At 32.8% G+C, this 19,595-nt stretch overlaps 1 protein-coding gene across 1 annotated transcript in view; it reads left to right on the forward strand.

Annotated features, from left to right (window-relative positions):
• The window catches only part of LOC129222938 (SANT and BTB domain regulator of class switch recombination-like), a 72,029-nt gene that overhangs the window by 16,307 nt on the left and 36,127 nt on the right, over window positions 1–19,595 (forward strand). The window contains exons 6-8 of the mRNA XM_054857498.1: window positions 11,148–11,374; window positions 16,176–16,329; window positions 16,412–16,477. Of these exons, the coding sequence (XP_054713473.1) occupies window positions 11,148–11,374; window positions 16,176–16,329; window positions 16,412–16,477 (447 nt within the window). The remainder of the gene's footprint in view (window positions 1–11,147; window positions 11,375–16,175; window positions 16,330–16,411; window positions 16,478–19,595) is intronic.

Raw genomic sequence — 19,595 nt, forward strand, 5'->3', positions numbered from 1 at the left:
GATTGTCCGATCAGCTGTCACAGCGCTTTCTTCATAGTTATGAACCATCAGACGTTCAATCCATACACTAGTGTCCATCATGACCATTTACAGACGGTTGGAACAACGAATTCCAATCTCGCGCCGACCGTTACGCCACCTGCCACTGACGCCTACACACTGCCTCGATCAGGTTGGAATGATGTCGACTGGGGATGTATAGTCTTTAGCGACGAGTCCCGCTTCCAATTGTGTCATGACGATCATCGAAGACGTGTTTGGAGACACCCAGGGCAGAGGAGGGATCCTGGTTTCACTTTTGTACCCCACACTATCCCTCAACAAGGCATTATGGTCTGGGGTGCCATTTCCTTTGATAACTGGACCCCTTTGGTAGTAATTAGAGGTACACTTACTGCACAGTGATATGTCGACGACATCATAACACCTGTTTTGTTGCCGTTCCTTTTGCAGTACCCTCGGCTGGTTTTCAGCAGGACAATGCCAGATAACATACGGCATATGTTGCTACGAACTGTCTGCAACCCTGTCAAACTCTTTCGTGGCTTGCCAGGTCGTTAGATCTCTCTCCCATCGAGCATGTCTGGGATATGATGGGATGGCGATTGCATCTGGCAAGGAATGTTGATAACCTCGTCCGACAATTGGAACGAATTTGGCCGGAAATACCGCAGGACAACCTCCGGGAGCTTTATCGGTGTTTCCCACGTCGTGCTTCAGCTTGTATCTAGGCTAGAGGCGGGTCAATACCTTATTGAACTTATTACTGTAACTCTGACATAATTATTCAATTGTTCTAAGAATTTAATCATTTACTATTCTGTGCATTGTTTTCTTATCCACCAATTTTCGTCTCAATCGGATCAATCCTTCTTGGTACGTCGATTTTTTTTGTTATAGAGTGTATCACCAAATGGTCGTCAGTCTGAGACGCTATAATAGTTTTGTATTGAAATAATAGCCACAAAAAAATGAGTAAATAGGTTTTTTAGAACACCCGATCGAAAACAAAAAGGGAAGTGCACAACTGGAACGTACGCACACCCCGCATGCAAAATTTCAACCTTCTACAGCTTACCATTTTTTAGTTATGACTTATAAGAGATACATACGTACATCCAGCCGCAAGAAACAACGCAATAATTAACTTGTTTGGTATCTGAATGCAGTATAAAAACTCTTTCAGGGGTGACTAAAATAGAAATTCATACTGAAGTTTAAGTAAACAATTTTATATGAAAACAATAACTCCCTTCACTTTGCATTAAAAAGTAAAACAGCAAAGATCTTTTTTTTTTCTAAAACATTGGCCAACTCCATCGGCTTTTCGATGTTTTTAAGGCCGATGGGCCGATGTTTCCTGTAAGTTAGCATCGGCCGCCGATGCCGATGCCGATGGCTAAATTGTTGAACCATCGGCGCCGATGCATCGGTCGAGTCCTATCAATAACCAAGAATAAAATCTTGTGAATCAATTTTTTCATTATTATAGCTTTCTAAGATAAATATAGCCAGTTTTGGCCACTAGAGGGCGCCTGTGATGCAGGGAGTGTTATTGCTGCTAATTTGATAAGTGTTTTTTTACTATAATTTTTCATTATTACTGTCTAGTTTTAGGTTTTTTTACTTCACTTTATCATGTAATTTAGTTTTATTGTGTCTTGGGGGCTCATTTTTGCTTTTATTGTATTCTTGAAGTGTTTTTGCATTTTTTGGAGCTAAGCCTAACATGTGGTGGTCTCCTGGTTTTTGATCTTGTGTGCTTTATTGGGTGTAGCAACTGTTTATTTACTGCTGTTTTTAGTATTTATTCTGTATTTTTTTTGCATTTTTATCTTTCTGTTTTGCCTTTTGGAACATATTCACTGAGTAGAAATGGGTGTTATATGCAATATGAAAGAGGTAAAGAGTGGGAAAGGGGACAGGTGGATCTCTTGTGATTTATATCATATGTTCTGCCTGTATAAGGGGGGAAATGAGTCTGTTTTTGAGGAGGATTATATTTGCACTAAATGTGCTGAACTCTCAGACTTAAGACTTAAGATGCTAGTTTTGGAAGCCCAGTTAGCATTAGGGTGTAGGCCAGTTGTAGAGGGTATAAATGTTGCAGAGATTCAGGGGGAAGTTTCAAATGAGGAGTTAGATTGGGAAACTAAGGGTGTAATTTTGGGGGACTCTATGGTAAGGGAGGTGGGTAACACAGTTGGGAGAGTAAAGCGTAATGTGGCTAGGTGTTGTTTACCAGGGGCTCGGGTAAAAGACATTAATATGGTTGCTGAAAAGAAAGGAGTATTGAATAAGGAGGATATGGTTACTTTGTGGGTGGGAACAAATGATGTAGGCCACAGTAAAAATGAGGAGTTTTCTAGGGAATGGGAATCCCTGTTGGATAAAGCAACCAGCTTTTCGACGAATGTCCAAGTGGTTGGTTTGCTTCCCAGGTATGGAGTGCATAGGAGCTGGCTAAATCAACGTGCGAGGTGTATGAACTTGCTACTGAAGTCAATTTGCGAAAAGCGCAGTATCAGGTTCATTGATGTATGGAGTCATTGTAAACGGGATTGGATTGCTAGGGATGGCCTGCATCTGAGCTCTACAGGGGTCAAAATGGTTAGTGGATTAATTTTAAGGGATTCGGAGTCAAAAAACTAAGTTGGAATGGGGGGCATGGTTCAAGCATCAGGTATCGAGAGAATGAAATTTTTTTGGGTATTGCTATTAAAGGAAATAAAGTGACGAACAAGAGTAGTAATGTTAACAATTGTAATTTAGGAAATTTCAGGGTGTTAAATAAAAGCAACTTAGGCATGCTTAAAGTTTTCTATACCAATGCTCGCAGTATTAGGAACAAGATGGATGAATTGAAAAGCATAGTTATGGATGAGAAGTTGGATGTTATTGGAATTACAGAGACATGGGCTACCGAATCTGATGCAGAGTTATTACATATTGCTGGGTATAATTTGTTCAGACAGGATAGAGTAGGTAAAAGAGGTGGTGGGGTTTTATTTTATGTTAGAGACAATTTTATATGCAATGAATTGGTCATAAATGATAAGCCTACTGATATTGATATGGTTTGGCTGGAGTTGATGAGCAGTAAGGGCAAAAAGCTACGCTTTGGAAACATTTATAGGCCACCTAATTCAAACCAGGGACAAGATGAACAGATGTACCGTATTATTAGTGACATGTCCAGTAAGGGATCCGTTATCATAACGGGGGATTTCAATTTTCCAGGTATTGATTGGAATAATTTTTATCCTGGTAATGGCAAAGAAGAGGAATTTTTAAAAGTAATTGGTGACTGTTTCTTAGATCAAGTTGTAACTCAGGGAACTCGAGAGGAGGCCATTTTGGATCTAGTTTTTTGTGATATAGGTAGTTTTGTTCAGGGGTTGAGTGTAGGGGAGCATATTGGAGATAGTGATCATAACAGCATTACGTTCCGGGTTAAATTTGAAGTGTGCAAAGATGATAATTTTAGGTTTGTGCCCAATTTCAGAAACACCAATTTTGTTGCACTTAGGCAGAGTTTGAAAGAGGTTTTTTCGTCAGGGTTGGAAAATAACGACATAGATCAGCAGTGGACGGAATTTAAGGATAAACTTGCTAAAACCGTTGGGGACTATGTCCCATTTAGGAGAAAAGGTGTTAGTACCAAAATTTGGCCCATGTGGTTCTCCAGGGAGACTAAAGAAGCTCTTAATTATAAGCAAGCCACTTTTCGTAAGTTTAAAGAAACTGGTCAGAGTGCGGAGAGGCTCCAGTATGGTAAGGCAAGGCGAAATTTTAAGTATTTGGTACGGATTCAGAAAAGGGAATTGGAGCAAAGGCTGGCAGATGACATTGATGGGAACCCTAAGAGGTTTTTTGCTTACGCTAATTCTGGGAAAGCTCGAAACAGTCAAATTGGGCCTTTGGTTGATGAGTATGGAAATTTAATCCAAAACGATAGGGATCTTGCAAATGTTCTAAATAACTTTTTTTCCAGTGTGTTTAACGATAACTGTATCTCAACAGTTGACACTAACAAGACACAAGCTATTATACAGCTTGAGGATTTTGTATTTTCCAGGGAGGAGGTTTTATTTCATTTGAAAAAGATTAAAGCAACTAAAGCTCCGGGACCAGATAATATCTATCCAAAAATTTTAGTTGAATGTGCAGAGGAATTAGTGGATGTTATTTTGAATATTTTCAATGCTTCTTATAACTCGGGGACGGTGCCAGAGGACTGGAAGCTGGCTAACATAACGCTACTCTTCAAGAAGGGGTCTAAAGGTATTGCTGGGAATTATAGACCTGTAAGTTTGACTTCAGTGATTTGTAAGATTTTCGAAACTTTGATCAAAATTAAGATCATGATGTTCTTAGAGACTAATAGTGTGTTGACTAGTTTGCAGTATGGTTTCAGGAAAGGTAAATCCTGTACTACTAATTTATTGCATTTCTACGACAAGGTTACCTCAGCTTTAGATAACAAAAAATGTGTGGATGTTGTTTACATTGATTTTCAAAAAGCTTTTGACAAGGTACCGCATGTTGCTCTTCTCAGCAAGTTAGCTGACATTGGAATAGGAGGAAAAACTTTACTTTGGGTTAGAAATTGGCTTACTGGTAGGAAGCAAAGAGTAGTTGTGAGAGGAAATCATTCTAATTGGAGTGATGTTTTAAGTGGGGTTCCTCAGGGATCAGTTTTAGGGCCTCTTTTGTTTATTATATTTATGAATGACATCAATGAAAATATTTCTGGAAGCATGAATTGTTTTGCTGACGATGTAAAAGTTATGGGGATTGTCGAAAATGAAGAACAAGTAAAACAGCTGCAAGAGGATTTAGATCACATTACTAAGTGGGCAGATAAATGGAGTATGGCAGTTAATGTAGGGAAATGTCAAGTGCTACACTTAGGTCATGGAAATAAGCGTATGAGATATCGTTTACAGGGTTCAGTCATAAATCAGGCAGAAAATGTTATGGATCTGGGTGTCTTTATAAATCAGGACTTCAAGTTTAGTCAACAGTGCAGTATTGCTAGTAACAAAGCCAACAAAATGCTTGGGTTCATCAATAGATCTATTTCAAACAAATCTAAGAAAGTTCTTCTGCCTTTATATAGGAGTTTAGTAAGACCTCATTTGGAGTATGCTGTTCAGTTTTGGTCGCCTTATCTGAAGAAAGATATTGTTGTATTGGAAAGGGTTCAAAGAAGGGTAACTAAATTAGTAAAGGGACTCTCAGATTTAGATTATGATACCAGACTTAATAGGCTTAACATGTATAGCCTGGAGCAAAGGAGAGTCAGAGGGGACATGATTCAGTTATTTAAATTTATCAAAATGAAAGATGTAAATGGATTAAATTTTTGCGGGGAAAGCAGGACAAGGGGTCATTGTTTTAAGCTATTTAAATCTCAGGCTAACTTGGAAATCAGGAAAAACTATTACTTTAGCCGGGTCGTGGGCACTTGGAATAGCTTACCGGAAGAGGCGGTAATGAGCAAGGGAGTGGATAGCTTTAAGAGGGCCATTGATCTTCATTGGGGACTAATTAATTGACTAGGACCAGCCTAGCTGGGCCCAGAGCCTGTTGCTGGTCGTCACATTTGTATTTGTATTTGTATATCAGTAAAAGTGGAATTAAAATCAAGTATTCTAAGCATAGAAAGTATTTTGCAGTATCTACAAATGAAGATCACAAGTCTGACGTACATTACACAATTTTAATAATCAAACGACCAATACATTTTTTTTTTTACTAAAGTTTAAGAAAAAGTTACAGATAATGTAATAATTAAAGTAATGTACATTGAGTGTACTTATACAAATAGGATAAATAAGGCAGTGAGAAGCAAAGGGATGTAAGAGAACATTTTCAAGTTTTGAGTAAAATGCGGTTAAAGATTATGTCCTATGTAGGCTTTCATTGAATTTTTTTTTTCTAAATCATGCTGCACAGCAGCAGTTATCAGATTACCAGCACGTACCATCACTATCATTTTTGCCCTATGACAGAGGAGAGGTTCCCCTTCTACTTGTACTGGTTTTCTCCAAATTTTTAATTTTGTCACTTATATCCCTTTGCTTCCTCACTACCTCAAATAGGCTTTAAGAAAATCATTATGTTTTTCATTCTAGACTTCTCATGATTTAATGCATTTAGAAGTACAATTTCTTTAAAAAAAAAAAAGAATAAAAATTTCAGTTAAAAGTATCAAATAAGAAGACAAATTCTGAAGCCTTTTTCCAATCCTAAATGTATTTCTAATTTTTTACAATCCAAATTCAATTTAATGAAACTCGTCTTTTAACACATCTGAACAGTGGTTGGAAAAACTACATTTTTTTTGTAGTGATCTACAACTACAACTACTTTGTTACAAATGTAGTTAACTACAACTACAACTACTTTTTTCAAAATGTAGCAACTACAAACTACTTTTGAAATGTAGTCGCTACTTCGCTACTTTCTAAAAAATAAGTAAATAAAAAGCATACACAATAGGTTGTCCCTCAAAAAATGAAAGTCAATATTTCAAGTCGCATACCTTCTTGTATTTTTCCTCTTGTGTCAAAACAATCGTGAAAAAAAGTTGCATATAATTTGCACAATGGCAATCCGTGCCGACTTGCACCTGAAAGTGTAAAACAGTACTTGTATGCTAGGCCAAATCGAAAAAAAGGAAAAAAAATTTTTTTAGAAACTTGAAATTTCTGTTGATAAAACGTTTTCCCTGTACCCAACACCCCACATGTACCAAAAGAACATTTATTCAAATTAAAAAACATTTAGATATGCCACACTTGACCTAAAATTTATAATTTTATTTTAAAAAATGATTTTTTTGTCAGTTATCTTTTAAAAAAATACATATAAATTTAAATAGAATATCAAGTTCAAAAATTACTGGCAAACACATTTACAAATCAACAATTACAAACGAATAATAAATACATAATATAGTATTTTAAATGAAAATTTTAACTCAACCTGGAAAAAATCCATATCTTTGAGTACTATGTGGGAGACTGAAAAATTGCAGGAAAACAAAAATTTCTATTTAACGCTAATTACCCACATTTCTATTTTACTGTATTTTTTTCTTTTTTTTTTTTTTTCAGCTTGATAATTTCGTAAAATCTTACTTTTCTGAAAATGTGTATCAAAAACTTAATTTTTTTATGAAAATTATAAATGTTAGGCCACGTGTGGGATATCTAAATGGCTTTTAATTTAAATACATGTTTTTGAGGTGCATATGTGGGGTATAGGAGCAATGTTTTATCAACATAAATTTTTAGTTTCTAAAAAAACATTTTATTTTAATTTTGCCTAGCATTACAAGTGCTGGTTCTCACTTTCAGACATAATTGGCACTTGTTGCCGTTGTTCAAATTATATGATTTTTTTTTTTTTTTTTGACGTAAAAGGATAAAATATAAGAGTGTGCGACTTGAAAAATCAACTTTCAATTTTTTTTTTTGGGGGGGGGCACCCTAATACACACACCGTAAGAGGTTTGAACAAAAAACGATTGATAAATTAGCTCATCAGAAGACACTATGAAAAATGCCCGTTATCATACTCTCATACACTGTAATGCTGGTATTTATTGTAAGTCCTCCAGAACAGTTCATTTTTTTCCTTTTCTATAACATTTTTAGTAGCTTCTCTTTACTAGGTGAATACTATCGAAAATTTAAGCCTCGCTAAAATATTTTTATTTTACAATCTTCGGTCTGTTCATATAAAATTCACAAAATTTTCAACTTGCGAAATCACCATTATCTTCATTTTCGCGAAAATAAGTGCTTTTTTCCATATAAATATTGGTGAAATATGAAAATTACGATGACAAACTAATGACGTCAAACAGATAGAACGTATGGCGTCAAAATGAAATGCCTGAGGTCAGCTGGTATTTTTATGAGTCTTATTTCTCATTGCATCTGATGATGTACCTTGTGTAAAATTTATGCCAGTTAAATTCGTTTGAACCTTGATTTTTTTTTTTCAGTTTATTTAAAAGTAGTTTCCAGAAATCGCTACAAACTACTATTTTTTTTGTAGTTAACTACTCACTGCACTACTTTTTTTAAAAAGTAGTGCGCTACACTACAAACTACTAAAAAATGTAGCTACTACAGTAGCGTCGCTACTTGTAGCGCGCTACTTCCAACCACTGCATCTGAATGATCAAGACTTTTTCTGTTCAAAATGAATGTTTATATATTCTTCTACCATTCATGTGTCATCCTTATATTATATCTGGATTAAAAATGTTCTTTAAAAGGTGAAAACTTGGCACTAAATTTGTTATACGAGCAGAGTTACACAGATATTTTCTGTTTTCAAAACTTTATACATTTTTTTTTTTGACTGCATTGCCTATCGTGAATGTCAAAAAGTGTATGAATTTATTTTTTCTTGTTGTTTAAATATTCTGCAGAGTTTAAATTTATATGCACCACAGATTGCTTAAATGATACATGATTTATCTCTATAAATCTTAACTAATGAAGCAAATTAGGTAGTAAAATGAAGTAATGGCCGAAATATGCTTTTTGCGCTATTTTAAAATGTAAAAGAGAAATGAAAGAAAAATAAATGAATAGATAGATAATCAACTACTTTGGTATTTTCTCTATCTAATTTTAGAAAAATTAATAATTTTTATGTACCTAATAAGAAAAGTTGCCCAAATTTAAGAAAGACGAAAAACTATTGAGCAAATTTATGTTACATTGAAAAAAAAAGGAGTTTGCAAATTTATTAATAAGTAATTTATCTCTAAAGCTTTGCATTACTTTGGATTAATTGGATTTTACATCTTCCAATCATACAGTGAAACCTGTGTAAGTTGACCACTTGCAGTGCAGTACTTTGGTGGTCAACTTAGACAGGTGGTCAACTTATAAAGGGGGGTAATGATTTTTTTTTTTTTTTTTGGAATTCTTGCACCTTGACACCTTTTGTAATTCTTGCAATTGACACCTACTCTTTCTGTTTAACTCACTTTAATTTTTTAGCATTACTTTGAAACAATAATTTAAGATGTTATTCAAATATTTTTAGAGATTATTTTCTCAGAATGACGTATAATGTGTCGTACAAATTTAAAATTTCAGTAATCTGATCAAAAAAAAAAAAGCCTTATTGTTTATGAAAAGTTACTCATTTTATATTAATAGTTCCTAAAAATTTATAGCTAATCAAAAATTACAAATTTTTCGCTTAACAATAGAAGAAAAACAAGTTTGGAGAATAAAAGGGTTCTTAGTAGTTTTCCCATGTGGTTAAACTCAAAAGGAGGTTTAGTTACGCTGCTGTTTCATTTAGTTGGTAAAATGCTGGTCTGGCATCAGAAATACTCTTGGAAAGCTTTAAAAAAAATAATAATAAAAAAATATTTTGCTAAATAAAATTTTAAAAAATAAACCAAGTGGTCAACTTACAAAGGGTTTTTTACAATACTCCAATCCAAACTTGGTGTTCATTAGTGGTCAAGATAGACAGGTGGTCAAGATAGAGAGGTGATCAAGTTACAGAGGTTTTCCTTCATTATATAAGATAAGACTAATTCCGTTCCTGACAAAAGCGGTCAACATAGACAGGTGGTCAACTTACAAAGGTGGTCAACTTTACAGGTTTTACTGTATGTAATATTTATGGAAACATTTGGGAGAAAACTATTTCTTTTTTCAAAAAAACCATGTTTTTTTTAACCATTTGTTTTAAACCGTGGTTTAAACCAAAGGGGTTTAAACCAAACAACCCTATATTACAACATATTATCATTTAAAACCTGCTTTAAAACTTCTTTTTTACGCTTTAATTGTTTGACAAACTGTATGATCTTTAAAAAAAATAGCAGCACCTTTTAAATAAAGCAACTTATACACTTTTTCCATTAAAACAATTCTTTAACAGCTTTCAAAACGAAAAAATAATTAAAATTAATAAGTTTATTAAAATAAATACATCATACCAAAAAAAATTGTTTCTTTTTCCCCTGTTGCCAAAAATAATTTTTTTAATGAATTAATGCAATTACCAAAATAAATAAAACAATAAAATGTCAACTTAAAGAAAAAATTTTCATTGTCAAAAAAAAAAAAAAATTGTCTGCGCATATCTTTATGTAGAAACATGAATGACTTCGAGTTTATTCGCCGAAAACTGAATACCTAAATTAAAACTTTAGCGTGAAAATAAAAACAAGTCACATCAACAATAATTATTTCACAGTTAAAACCATAGCTGCGAAGTCGGAGAATAGAAGTCAGTCATCTGCCCTCCGTGCATAAATTTTTGCCAAAGCTAAGAAATCAGAGTCGAAGTCGGGGAGTCGGAGTCCGATTAATTATCGGGCACAGGAGTCGGAGTCAGGTGCCCCTAAATTATTGGAGTCTGGAGTAGGTGTCAAGAGCTATTTCCAACAAAATTTGTTTGAAGTAAATCCGCCTTCAAGTACAGAATCTACATTGACTTTCAGTTTCCCCGTAGGCGCTAATGTTAAGGGATTTGAACTGTTCAAAATTGAACGGAAAATTGTTCAAATCAAAAAGATATTTTATACACAAGTTTTTCATCAAAAGTTTTTTCCTACAAAGTTTGTTTGAAGCAAATTCATCTCACAGTTCGGAATTGCCTTGAATTTCCCCGTTTGCGCTAAAGTTTTTTTGAACTATTCAAAATTGAACAAAAAACAATTCAAATGAAAAAGTGAAATGTGGGAATGAGGTGTCCTCACCGAGATCTTTCGAAAAAAAAAATTTGTTCGAATCGGACTATTCATTCAAAAGTTATTAGGGGGGGACAGACAGACAGACCGACAGACATTTTCCCCCATCTCAATACCCTACTTTCCAAGTTTTAAATTTTCGATATTTATTTAATTATTTTATTTATTTTTGACTTTTTTTTGTTTTTCGCGATATTTTTAAAATGCATTAAGCCTTCTTTCTCTGACTTTTACTGGGAAAGTAGACTAAAAAAGGGATTTTTATCATTGAAAATTTCAAAAAACTCTTTATATTATAAAATCTTGAAATGTATTGTCTATGATTAGTGAATGTACTTGTGATTTTTAGCTACCTCTTCTACATTTTATGACTACTAACTTTATCCTTTTTTTTTTCCAGAAGGGAAATAAGCATACGTGTGATTGATGACTGCAAAAACTTAGAAGAAACTTTTTCCTGTCCTTATGATATCCTCATAAATAAAATGCCTTACTTTAAAGATTGTTTAGATGCCGAGCCAGAAGGAGAATTGACAATTTCTGTTCATTGCGATATTGTTGTATTTCGCAAAATAATGGATTATATAACTGCTGATTCACAAGTTGGTAGCAAGAAATTCAAATTTGGTAAGCTTTGCCTGGTTGGTTTTCATTATTTCTATTTTTATTTATTATTTGGATTATCATTTTCAAGTTAATGTATTTTAGTTTCGATTTAATTCTTTCCATTTCCCCCTTTATTAAATTTTATTTTTAGAAAGCTCTTATAATGATGTGTTTAATTAGTGCTAATGATGAATCTCTATATGTAATCTTCATTTTATTTATTTATTTTTTTTTTTTTTCCAAATTTCTGCTTATGTCAGTTTTTAGCTTGTTCAAAACCAGTGTTGACAATTTTTAATTAATTTGATATCCACTCTACTTATGTTACAATTTCAGGCAGTTTTGTGTGTGGGCAATTCCACGGGTAACTGACTGACATTCACAGAGCAAAAAAATAAGTATTTTGAAACATAATGCTCAAAATATATATTTTAAAAAATATATTTTCTCCTTATTTATTGTACTTTTAAAGCTGAATTTCATTGTATAATTGAATTTCCAAAATATAGAGACGTACCGAGTAGCACTTTGGTCGAGTACCAATTACCTTTTAAGAAGAACCACCGACACACATGTAATGAGTTTTGAACTTATTAAAATAGTAGTTAGACCTCCATGTCCAGATAATAGTTTTAAAAAAAATCCATCTGAAATTTAATTATGCATTATTTAAAAGATTTTGTATGTGTCAAAAAATTTACAAAAAGTTATTTTTAAAATTAATAATAAACAAATAAAAGGTATGAATAATCAAGTTGGAATTAAAACAAATTATATCAATCTATTATAGTTCTACTCCGCCAAACTTAAATAATTTTCAAATGCAAAAAAAAAAAAAAAAAAAAAAACTGTTAATAGCACACATATGCAGGAACACTGAAGATACATGTTTCTGCGTTACAAGGAAACGTCTTTTTCAGTCCCTAAAATGTGAGCTAATTAATAATGACATTCGACAAAAAAATCAGACTTCTGTCGGATGTCTTTAAATCCATAAGCTCACATTTTGTGCATTAAAAAAGGCATTCCTTGTAACGCCAAAATACATGTCTGCAATGTTCTTGCACACTTGTGCTTTTAACATTGTTTTACTTACTTTTATTTTTTAAGCAATTTTTTTTTCTTATAAATAATTTTTGTTTGTAGCAAAAACCCATTTAATAATATAAAAATTTCATATTTCCTATACTTACCTTTTTGCCCCATTTTTAATGAATACGTTTTACTCACTTTGGAGACATTAAAATTAAGATTTACCTCATTGAAGCATAACAAACTTTATTATTCTCAAAATTTAAATTTGTATTGTTAAAGATTGCAGTATATACGTGCTTGCACTTTTTTTTTATTATTTGTAAAACCTGTCTTGAACAATATTCAATTTTTTACAACTACTCGGTACTGGCCGTGTATCTAATCAAAATTTGGCCGAGTACCAAGTACTCAGCAAATTGGCTGAGTAGGCTGAGTACCAAGTACTTGGTACGTATTGAATGATTTTAGAAAAATTGTTTAAAATATAGTAACTGACTGACAAGAACGTGAAAAGTAATACTGATTCAATAAGAAATTTTTCTAAAAGTAAAAGGAATTTTTGTTAAATTTAAATCAGGATCAAAGAACTATGAATAACCTTTTATGGCATTTGAGTCAGAAAATATTGCTACAGTAAAGAATTACAGTTGTTACAGTTAGAACCAGGGACATAACTAGAGGGGGGCAGACGGGGCTCGTGCCCCGGGCGCCAGATTTTAGGGGCGCTAAACTGACTAAGTTAATGCTCAAACTTATTTTTGTAAAAAAAAAGAGCAAATTATTAAAAGTAAAGAAAAAAAAACCGCTCAGTGCGGGCGCAGGCAGAAAGCTTGCGTAGTTTAATGAGGATAAAGAGTGGTAAAAATAGACGGTAAGAGAGTGAGGAGGGCGGAGGGTGAGGAGGCATTAAAGTATTTTCTTACCGTGACTAGTACTTGTTATATCTTATTTTAGGAACCTCCCTTTCGGAGGAGGAATAGAGGAGCAAAGCTAACTATGGGAAGTACATACCAATACAAAACAGCGGAGATTCAATTTAAAGTGCGAGAGGCTTCTCCTTTTGTTTTAGAAAGAGATAAATTGAGCTAAAATGAGAAATTTTAGACTTAGTTTCGATATATTTTTGCCACCCACACAATATTTTAAATATGCTTAAAGCATCTACTTCAATTAATGTGTTAGAAATCAACTATCTTTTACACAACTTCCATTTTGTTTTGGTACTTTTGATGCATATTTATATTTACAGTAGAACCTCGTTTATCTCTAGATAAGCAGTATATACAATTTCCAGTAATCCAGATCTCCGGCTTAACCAGATCAAATTGTAGAGTTAAAAATTATATTCACTAAAATGATAATTCTAAATTAATTATAGTAAGAACAAAACTATAAATGTACCAAATATTTTCTCTTTATTTTGATTAAATACACAACTCCTGCATAGGATGTGCAATAAATTATAGTCATCTTATAAACAACGTGACGTATTTGGAGTGTCAGTCTGACACTACTGCAGCTGAACGAAAATGATAAAGTATTTGCGAGTATCAATTCTATGTAATTTTGTTGCAAAGCATCGTTTTTCGCTGCTAATAAAAGACAAGTCGAAGGAGTTTTTATATCAAGCACATTGGGTATCTGTTTTTCTATTAAATGTTTTTCAGATGTATACTATATACCAGAGGTCGGAAACGTGCGTCCTTTATAAAAATTAGCTCTTGTAATAATTAATATTAAATCATACAGATTGCGACAATTTAAAATGTGTTGCATATAAAATTATCAAGGTAATGTTTTTCGAGCTATTGTTGAATACTGTTATTTTTCTTACGAATTTCTTCATAGTAGTATAATAAAAATACTTAAAAAAATAAATAATTGAAAACATTTCTATTTTATTGTTTTCATTTGAAGTAGTAATTTCAAAATGGTATCACGATATATTTAAAAAAGAAAGTAACGTCAAAAAAATTGCGAAAGGATGTCTGGTGGCGTGCTTGCGGGTTCTCTCCTTTTCCACGAGACCTCAGAGCACCTACAGTCTTGAAATTTTGTACAAAATTATTTCGAATCCCATGGATTTGCACCTGGGGATTTTATATTTTAAATTTCGAATTATTATTATTATTATTTTTTTCTAAATTTTTTAAGCTAAAATTTCACATGCATTGCCTATTAAAGGGATAAAAGATTTCTCACATCCCTTGATATTTCATGTTTTTCCAACAAGATTTTTTTCTTCATCAAAAAAAGCTTGAACCAATTTTATCAATAAGTTAGAACAGCAGGGATAAGGGTTCTATTTCAGCGAAAAGCCCTAAGCTTGGTCTGGAGCTAAAGAGCAAAACATATTACACTAGAGAACACGAACTTAAAAGCAGTTTTTCAAGCATGAAAAACGGCCGTTTTGCAATGCTCGGGAATCCCTTCAGCAGCTATTGCTGTTCAAGTTGGTACAAGTTAATTTGGAACGTGGGAAAATGCTCTTCAAAGCGATTTTTTCTTTTAAATATTATCTCGGTTATGCATATTTCTATCAAATTATTTTTATATTTTCGGTTGGGAGTGGGATTGTGTTCTAAAAATAAGCTCTTCACTTAAATTCTATTTTCTATGGGAGGGAGAGTGGAATTTTCAATTTGTTCGAAACGGAACTCGTAACTTGTTTTTCAATCTGATTCTTTCTGACAGACGATTTAAATCTTCGCGAATCAAATAAGGTTGCGAAAAAATCTTCGGGGGTTGGTAAGCATCAACGAGCAGGGGGCAGAGCCACCTGGTAAAAAAAAATATAATGCTACAAATTCTTAATTACTCTCTTGCGGAAATACAAAATATTTTTCCTTGAAAAACTTCCTATGTAAAATCTTTACTAATAATAAAGGGGAAAATCTCTCTGTCTGGATGTCTGTGACGCGCATAACGCCTAGACCGTTCGGCCGATTTTCATAAAATTTGTACAAAGTTAGTTTGTAGCATGGGGGTGTGCACCACTAGTAATAAATGAAATATTAAATGATTTTTACCCCCTATCGAAATTTTAAAAAATGCAATACAGTGATAAAACTGTATAGAAACTTATAAGTACGTAAAAGTCGCATTTATAGGCTTATCAACATATGCAGCCTCCTTTATCACTGCCTAATTTAAATTTATATTTTTAAAACAATAATTTTTAAACATTTATTTTTTTACGGGGGGCAGGGGGCGCCGAAACAAAGTCTTGCCCCTGCTCGAAAATGACCTAGTTACGTCCCTGGTTAGAACAGCTTGGTAACTGGCTGACATCTAATAAAATACAAGCAATGTAATGGAATCAAATCGGGACTGAAATTTTCTTTTGTTGAAAGGAATATTTTGTTGTAATGATATTCGTTTTAACGGGATTTCACTGTATCTTTTTTTTCTTTTTAATTAGTATTAAGAAATGATTTAAGAATATCACCATAAACCAGTTACAGAGTCAAAATGAAAGAGTGATAAGTTGTGACTGAAAGATTATAATCATTCAAAAGCTCTTTAAAAAGTGCAATCACATATTAATAAAATTCAAAAATAATGTACAATGTTTTAAAACCTGATGTTTTTCCTCCCAATCAAAAACTTACTATCCTTGAAATGACCTCATTCCAATCATGTCGTTTTGGAGAAATTCACTTATGTGTTTTGAACTAAAGATTATCTTCTGTAAGAATATTAAATTACATGTAATGCTTGTAATTATAGGTTTTATTTTATTATTTCAAAGACGTTCAATATGTATATATTTAATGTTTCCTTTCAGATCCAAAATATGCAATTCATTTGCTTGTGTCAGCGGATTTTTTACAAATGTCAGCACTGGTTGAAGAATGTTTAAATTATTGTCATCGACACATGAATAGTGTCATTGAAAATAATTGTCCGATTAATGCCTTAAATGATGAACTCTTAACCAGGTAAGAACATATCATTTTTGTTTTCCATTATTTCTTTCTTACTAAGCTGCAGATTTAATTAGATATTTTGTTCTAATTATAGGCTGGCTTTATTGTTTAACCATAGGGAAGTGGAATCTCTCAAGGATCCTTCAGGCAAAATAAAGGAGTAAGTTCTTTGTTGTTTTAACTAGTTTAAGTGTACATAAAAAAAAATTGCACACTAACGCCCCTAAATTAATTTAAAAAATTCACATTATATAGTGAAAGACTTAAGCAATTGCCATCATATTTTAAAACTAGTGGTACCCGCACGGCTTTGCCCGTAGTAGATAATTAAAAGGTCTTTTGGTTCGCCTGTATATTTACAAATAAAGTATTATGAATTTCTCGCCAATTGGCTTGCCCTTGTTACGGTTCGACGTTATGATAACTTGGTAATTTACTCGTCCATCTTATGATAATTTTGCTTGGGAAAATGTTCTTAAAATTGGAATAGAAAAAGAACAAAATCAAATTTTCGAAAAATCACTTCGAGGTACACACCCCCATGCTTCAAACTAATTCTGTGCCAAATTTCATGAAAATCGGCCGAACAGTCTAGGCGTTATGTGCGTCACAGAGATCTTGACAGTCAGAGATCCGGACAGATATCCAGACAGAGAGACTTTCAGCTTTTTTATCAGTAAAGATAATACTAATGCTTTATTTGCTTTCTAGAATTTAGAAATCATACTACAAACTTGTTTAAAACATTCAAAATTATTTTTATGAAAATGATTGTAAATCTTCAAGTTCTCTTTAAAGGTTTATTCAGGGGTAAGACTTGTCCTAAAAATCCTAAAGTTCCTTAAATTTCATATTTTGTCCTAAAATTCCTAAAATTTTAAGTTTTGTCTTAAAATTCCTAAAATTTTCATATTGTATTCCCTACTTGCACAGACAAATAGAATTCAACCTAAAAATGAAACTTTTCATCATGATATACCTATACTTTAGGACATAATAAACTTTGTAGACCCTAAGAATATTTTTCTAAAAGAAAGAGAAAAAAACCTATGCTGCTCAAAATTTAATTAGGAGGCAGGACCTCCTTGCCCTGCTGAGCAAAATTCAAATCAGTTGTCCCCAAATGGGAAGTAACATTTATTTTTATAGTGCTTATCTTGTGTTGAAGTTTGAGCATCAGCTTGTTTTTTCAGTACAAAGAGTCAGTTTGCTTTGTGTTTCTGTTCAGTGAAGTTGGATTATTTCTTGCACACATAATTTAGTCACCAACTTTTTGCTTTAAAATTGTGAATAGTAACTTGTTAATTAAAATGCCACAGAAAACAAAATTCTCTTCGTTGTGGTTGGAAAAATCAGACACAGTTGCAAAATCAGCACATGGTGCCATGCAGAAAAGGATGAATTTAAAGCATTTTGTTCTGTTGGTACATTATTTTTCCAACATTTATAATCAAGGATTTTCTCAAGTATGGTCTCATGCTGATGCGGCGAGACATAAGAGGTTGACAAGTAACTTGAAAAATCAAGCTGTATTTAAAATTCCGTGTTCTTTGTCTTCCACTAAAAACAAATTAGTTATGATGAAGCAGTCCAAAGTTTTTGTTCCAAATTCCCTACAAGATAAAATTTCGAAGGCAGAGGTTTTCTTAGTTTTACTTGCCATAAAAAAATTATTCATTTTCATCTTTAAATGATTTATCTGTAATTTACAAGGAGATTTTTGAAGTTTCTGAGAGATCAAAAAGTATCAAATTATATAATAAAGTTATAAATTTTTGACTTGCACCCTACTTTTAGTCCCTCCTATTAATTAAGGATATTTTTCAACAACACCATGGCAAGTAAAGAAGCAATTGGACATACATTTATCCTACTGGTATGTAGTATATATGTCCTAAAAATGTCCTAAAATTTTATCAAAATTGTGTCCTAAAATTTTTGAAATCGAGTTTTAATTTTAAAGTTCTGTCTCTTGCAGGCTAAATGCAAGGGAGGTTAGTGGCTTAGGGGGGGGGGGTCATGACCCCCCTCCCTCCCCCAAACTATCAACAATATTAATAAATAAATACCTTTGTGCCGAGGAATAACGGGAAATATCCAACATTGTTTAGCAGAAATAAACAGATTATTGAATCCATCCATATTGTGTTCATACAATTTATGAAGGAATTGCAAATGATTTCAGCAATCTTTTCAATTCATTTATCATTTTTTAAAGTAAATATTTGAAATATTATTTCCTTTTATTGCTGATGAAATTGATTAGTAACTTTATGCTTTACTAAGTACCTTATTAGCTGATTTGGTGCATTTTATTGGCCCCCAAGCAGTTTCAGAAAGTTTTCGTACCCAAAACCGTAGGTTCATCCATGGGAGGTGGGTATTTTTCCATGCACCCCCCTAAAATGGTAGTCTGTACTCCCCCCCCCCCCCCTCTAAGGGAGGTGTTAATTTTTAATTAATTCTGTAAGTATTCTTGTTGCCCACAACGTTTTACTTAGCAACGTGCTACAATTTACTATTTCTATGGAAAAATTTCTGTAATAATATTTAATTCCTGTAGGCCATAATTCATTCTTTGCTCAATGTAAGTAATCGTTGGTGATATATTGTAACTAAAACTTATTTTAACAATTTAAATTAATTAAAATATAAATGAAGACTAAATGAATTTATTATAACTTTGACTGAGCTATGGACTACCTTAAAAGATGTGTTAATTATTTTCGCCTAAACTGCTATTATAACTCTACACATTCTCTGCTTCTGGCATTTGACTTGTTGATAACTTACTTTTATTACTAAAATCATCCAAAACTGAAACCTTAAACATTTATTTTATAAAAGATTTTGGCGTCTAGTTTCCGTTTTGTCTTTTCTAATTTGCTATAAATCAAAATAAAATCAGAAGTTTAGGGGGGCGGGGGGAATTACCGGATTTAAACTTTGATTTGAATTGTAACACTAGTATTATGCTATGGAAATGTTATTTCAAGCCACATCTTATTTTTGAAATGCTCAATTTTTGAAGCATGTTTTTAAAATATACTTCAAAAAATTGTGTTTCTCAAGCTCTTGATAGAATTCACTCATCAAATCACCAAAATTCAACTAGTTGCAACTTCCCAATTCTCATTCTATGTACATTCTATAAGAATTTTGCCTGTTACGATTAAATTAATGGGTTTGTTTGCCATATTTAAAATTAAGTAGTTTAACTAAAGGTTAGAAAGCTACCGTAGTGTAATGTTCACACAAAATGTTCATACAAAATCTAT

This window comes from Uloborus diversus, chromosome 5 (genome assembly GCF_026930045.1).
Source record: "Uloborus diversus isolate 005 chromosome 5, Udiv.v.3.1, whole genome shotgun sequence".
NCBI lineage: Eukaryota > Metazoa > Arthropoda > Arachnida > Araneae > Uloboridae > Uloborus > Uloborus diversus.